At 49.4% G+C, this 2506-nt stretch overlaps 1 protein-coding gene across 1 annotated transcript; it reads right to left on the bottom strand.

Moving 5' to 3' along the window:
- Window positions 1–439: 439 nt before the first annotated feature.
- On the bottom strand, window positions 440–2506 carry ATP5IF1 (ATP synthase inhibitory factor subunit 1). Its single transcript, XM_010380352.2, has 3 exons — window positions 2304–2506; window positions 2122–2213; window positions 440–704 (listed from the first exon to the last, which is right to left on the bottom strand). Exons 1-3 carry the CDS (start codon window positions 2388–2390, stop codon window positions 563–565), a joined length of 321 nt encoding a protein of 106 aa, XP_010378654.1. The 5' UTR covers window positions 2391–2506; the 3' UTR covers window positions 440–562.

Raw genomic sequence — 2506 nt, 5'->3', positions numbered from 1 at the left:
CACCACACCTGGCTAATTTTTGTATTTTTAGTAGAGACGGGGTTTTACTATTTTGGCCAGGCTGGTCTTGAACTCCTGACCTCAGATGATCCGCCCACCTTGGCCTCCCAAAGTGTTGGGATTACAGGCGTGAGTCACTGCGCCTGGCCCAATTGTATCTTTTGAAGCAATGACTCCTTCGGATCTCCAGGCTCCTCCTGATCTTTATGCTTTAGATTGGGATTTATCCTTCAAGACGCTTTCTCTGAACACTTCTAATTAGACTGGGAGGGGTACCTTGTCTGTGTCACACCTATCCCCCCAACTCGTGTTGTTTCATAGCACTTATCACACTGTGTGTTTCTGTGGGCTCCTGGATGCAGGGACCCCTCTAATCCATTTCAGCAGTCCATTAGTGTCTTTCCGTCTATCTCTTCCAGATAGAAGGCATCAAACACAGTTCACTGATGACAATTTATTATAATCTGTTGGTAGCACACAGACAAATATTAATTAAGCCAGAACCACATCTACACAGAAGTGGGCAGTGACATGTGCCATTCTATGGGGGAACTGTGTGCACTTAATCATCATGCTTTAGCGTTTTGATCTTCTGTTTATGCCGCTCAATTTCTTTCTGCAGACGCTCAATCTCCTTCTTATGATGCACGATTTCTTCTTCATGGTGTTTTTTCAAAGCTGCCAGTTGTTCTCTACTCTGTGTTCTACAAGGACACGGTGGTTCAGGGTTTAATTTCAATCCTTCACCCAAAGAGATCTCTAAGTATAACCCGTAATGTCTAAGCAAGGAATAGGAGTCCCAGTTCCATGGGAGTCTGGCTGGTCATCCTCTTCTACTCCTCAACTAGTGAAAGAATACCCCATCTTAAATTGAGGGGTAGCCATCTTAAGAAGACCAAATGATTTCACTGGTGCTAGTGGCTTAAATTCCATCATTAAGATCTTATTGCTTTCAGACTCCTCTTTAAAATAGAAAACTCCAGAGAGATGTGACACAAGTCCCTAATACCTTATGAGGGGAACAACCCAGGGAACTTGACTCCCCTTTAGGGAAAAAACAAAAAAAAAAAAAAAAAAAGGAACAAAATGGGGACAAAGGGGTGTGGTTAAAAGGCAAATATCCATTTCCTATTCCAATCTGTCTAGAGCTTTCTTTGCCTATAGAAATAAATGGCCCACTGTAAGGCCAATAAAAGGTCTCCTGCATGGGCAGTATTTGGCAGTTCAATTTAGGTACCAAGAAGGGAATGGATTACAATGTTGGTTTGGCCACATTTAGGCCTCAGTTTTCCTTAACTACAAAATGAAGGGGATCAATTAGATAGTCTCTAACAGCTGTACCTTGGCTCTCTATACGGTATGGCAGGTGTCATGGTGATAATTCTCAACAGAAGGCAGAAGTGAAAGGCCGAAGCACAAGCAAAAGCAAGATTAATTCCTCACTGCTCTCCAGAGTGGCCAGAAGTCAGTTAGAGATAAGTCAGGGCTGGCAAAGGGAGGCCCAGCCCGCTCCGTACTCCTAAGCAGGAGAGGGCAATCTACAGATCTAGGCTAGGCTGAGTAGGGCAAAAGCCTTTAGGAGATGGTGTAGTTCAACCCTAAGTAGCTCCCATGATCCTCACTCTTGCGGAGTCGGGGGTCTAGAAACACCTGAGAAGCCTGAATGCATGCAGGCTTGCAAAGCTAAGGCGTGCTGGGGAGGAAGGAGAGCGTAGAGGGGGTGACAGGTAGGTGAGGGCCAAGGGAGTCAGGCTGGGAGACAAATGTTAAGACGGTCGGATCTAGATACTGTGCGAAGAATCTGGGGGTGTTTCGCACGACCCGAGGAGAACTCCACGCGGGAGATGGTAATGATAAAGGAGGAGTTGAGCCGTGGGATGTTTTGGAGACCCGCCGGTAGAAATGGTTTGGGGGCCTGAAACTGTTGTGCAGGGAACTGGGAGTGCCCTATAAGTGGCAACTTGGGACATCAAGGGTTAGGGTATACCAGATTGGGGCCCGGGAGTTCTGTTGGGGGATGGGACGCCCAAGGAACCAAGGAACGGGTGGGGCGACTGGCAGTTTAAGGATTGGAAGGCCCTGGGAGATCTAGGGCTGGACTTGGGACCCGGTGAGCCTCACCGGAAATATCGTTCCTCTTCAGCCTGCTCTCTCTTTCCGAAGGCCCCACCGGCTTCCCGGATGGAGCCCGCGCCCCGGTCGATATTCTCGGACTGCAGAGAGACAGGGACACAGATAAAAGTAGGGAAGCGAAGATGGGATCCGCCCTCGGGGCTGGAGCAGCGGACACTGCCGCAGCGTACCTGATCAGAGCCGAAGCCTCGGGCTTGCATGGTCCTCACGCCCCACACGCCAAGCCACGTCCGCGCCACCAACGCCGTTACTGCCATTGCTGCTGGAGCTGCACCTCTAGCTTCTCTGCCGCAGCAAGCTGTACCTCGTTACGCGCTAATGGCGCGGGGACTGCCAAGCACCCAATCTGGTCGACGGAGTGGCGGATGAACAC

The sequence above is a fragment of the Rhinopithecus roxellana genome, chromosome 12 (genome assembly GCF_007565055.1).
Source record: "Rhinopithecus roxellana isolate Shanxi Qingling chromosome 12, ASM756505v1, whole genome shotgun sequence".
Classification (NCBI taxonomy): Eukaryota; Metazoa; Chordata; class Mammalia; order Primates; family Cercopithecidae; genus Rhinopithecus; species Rhinopithecus roxellana.
Note: the sequence above shows the minus strand (reverse complement) of the source record. Positions and strands in the feature narration are given on the sequence as shown.

Bases quoted from the DNA above. Each gene is read 5' to 3' on its own strand.
- ATP5IF1 (XM_010380352.2), bottom strand. From the start codon at position 2,390: ATGGCAGTAACGGCGTTGGTGGCGCGGACGTGGCTTGGCGTGTGGGGC. The intron at 2,214-2,303 runs GTACGCTGCGGC...GTCTCTCTGCAG, and splicing joins GAGGCTTCGGCTCTGATCAG to TCCGAGAATATCGACCGGGG. The intron at 705-2,121 runs GTGAGGCTCACC...GTGTCCTTGTAG, and splicing joins GAAGAGGAACGATATTTCCG to AACACAGAGTAGAGAACAAC.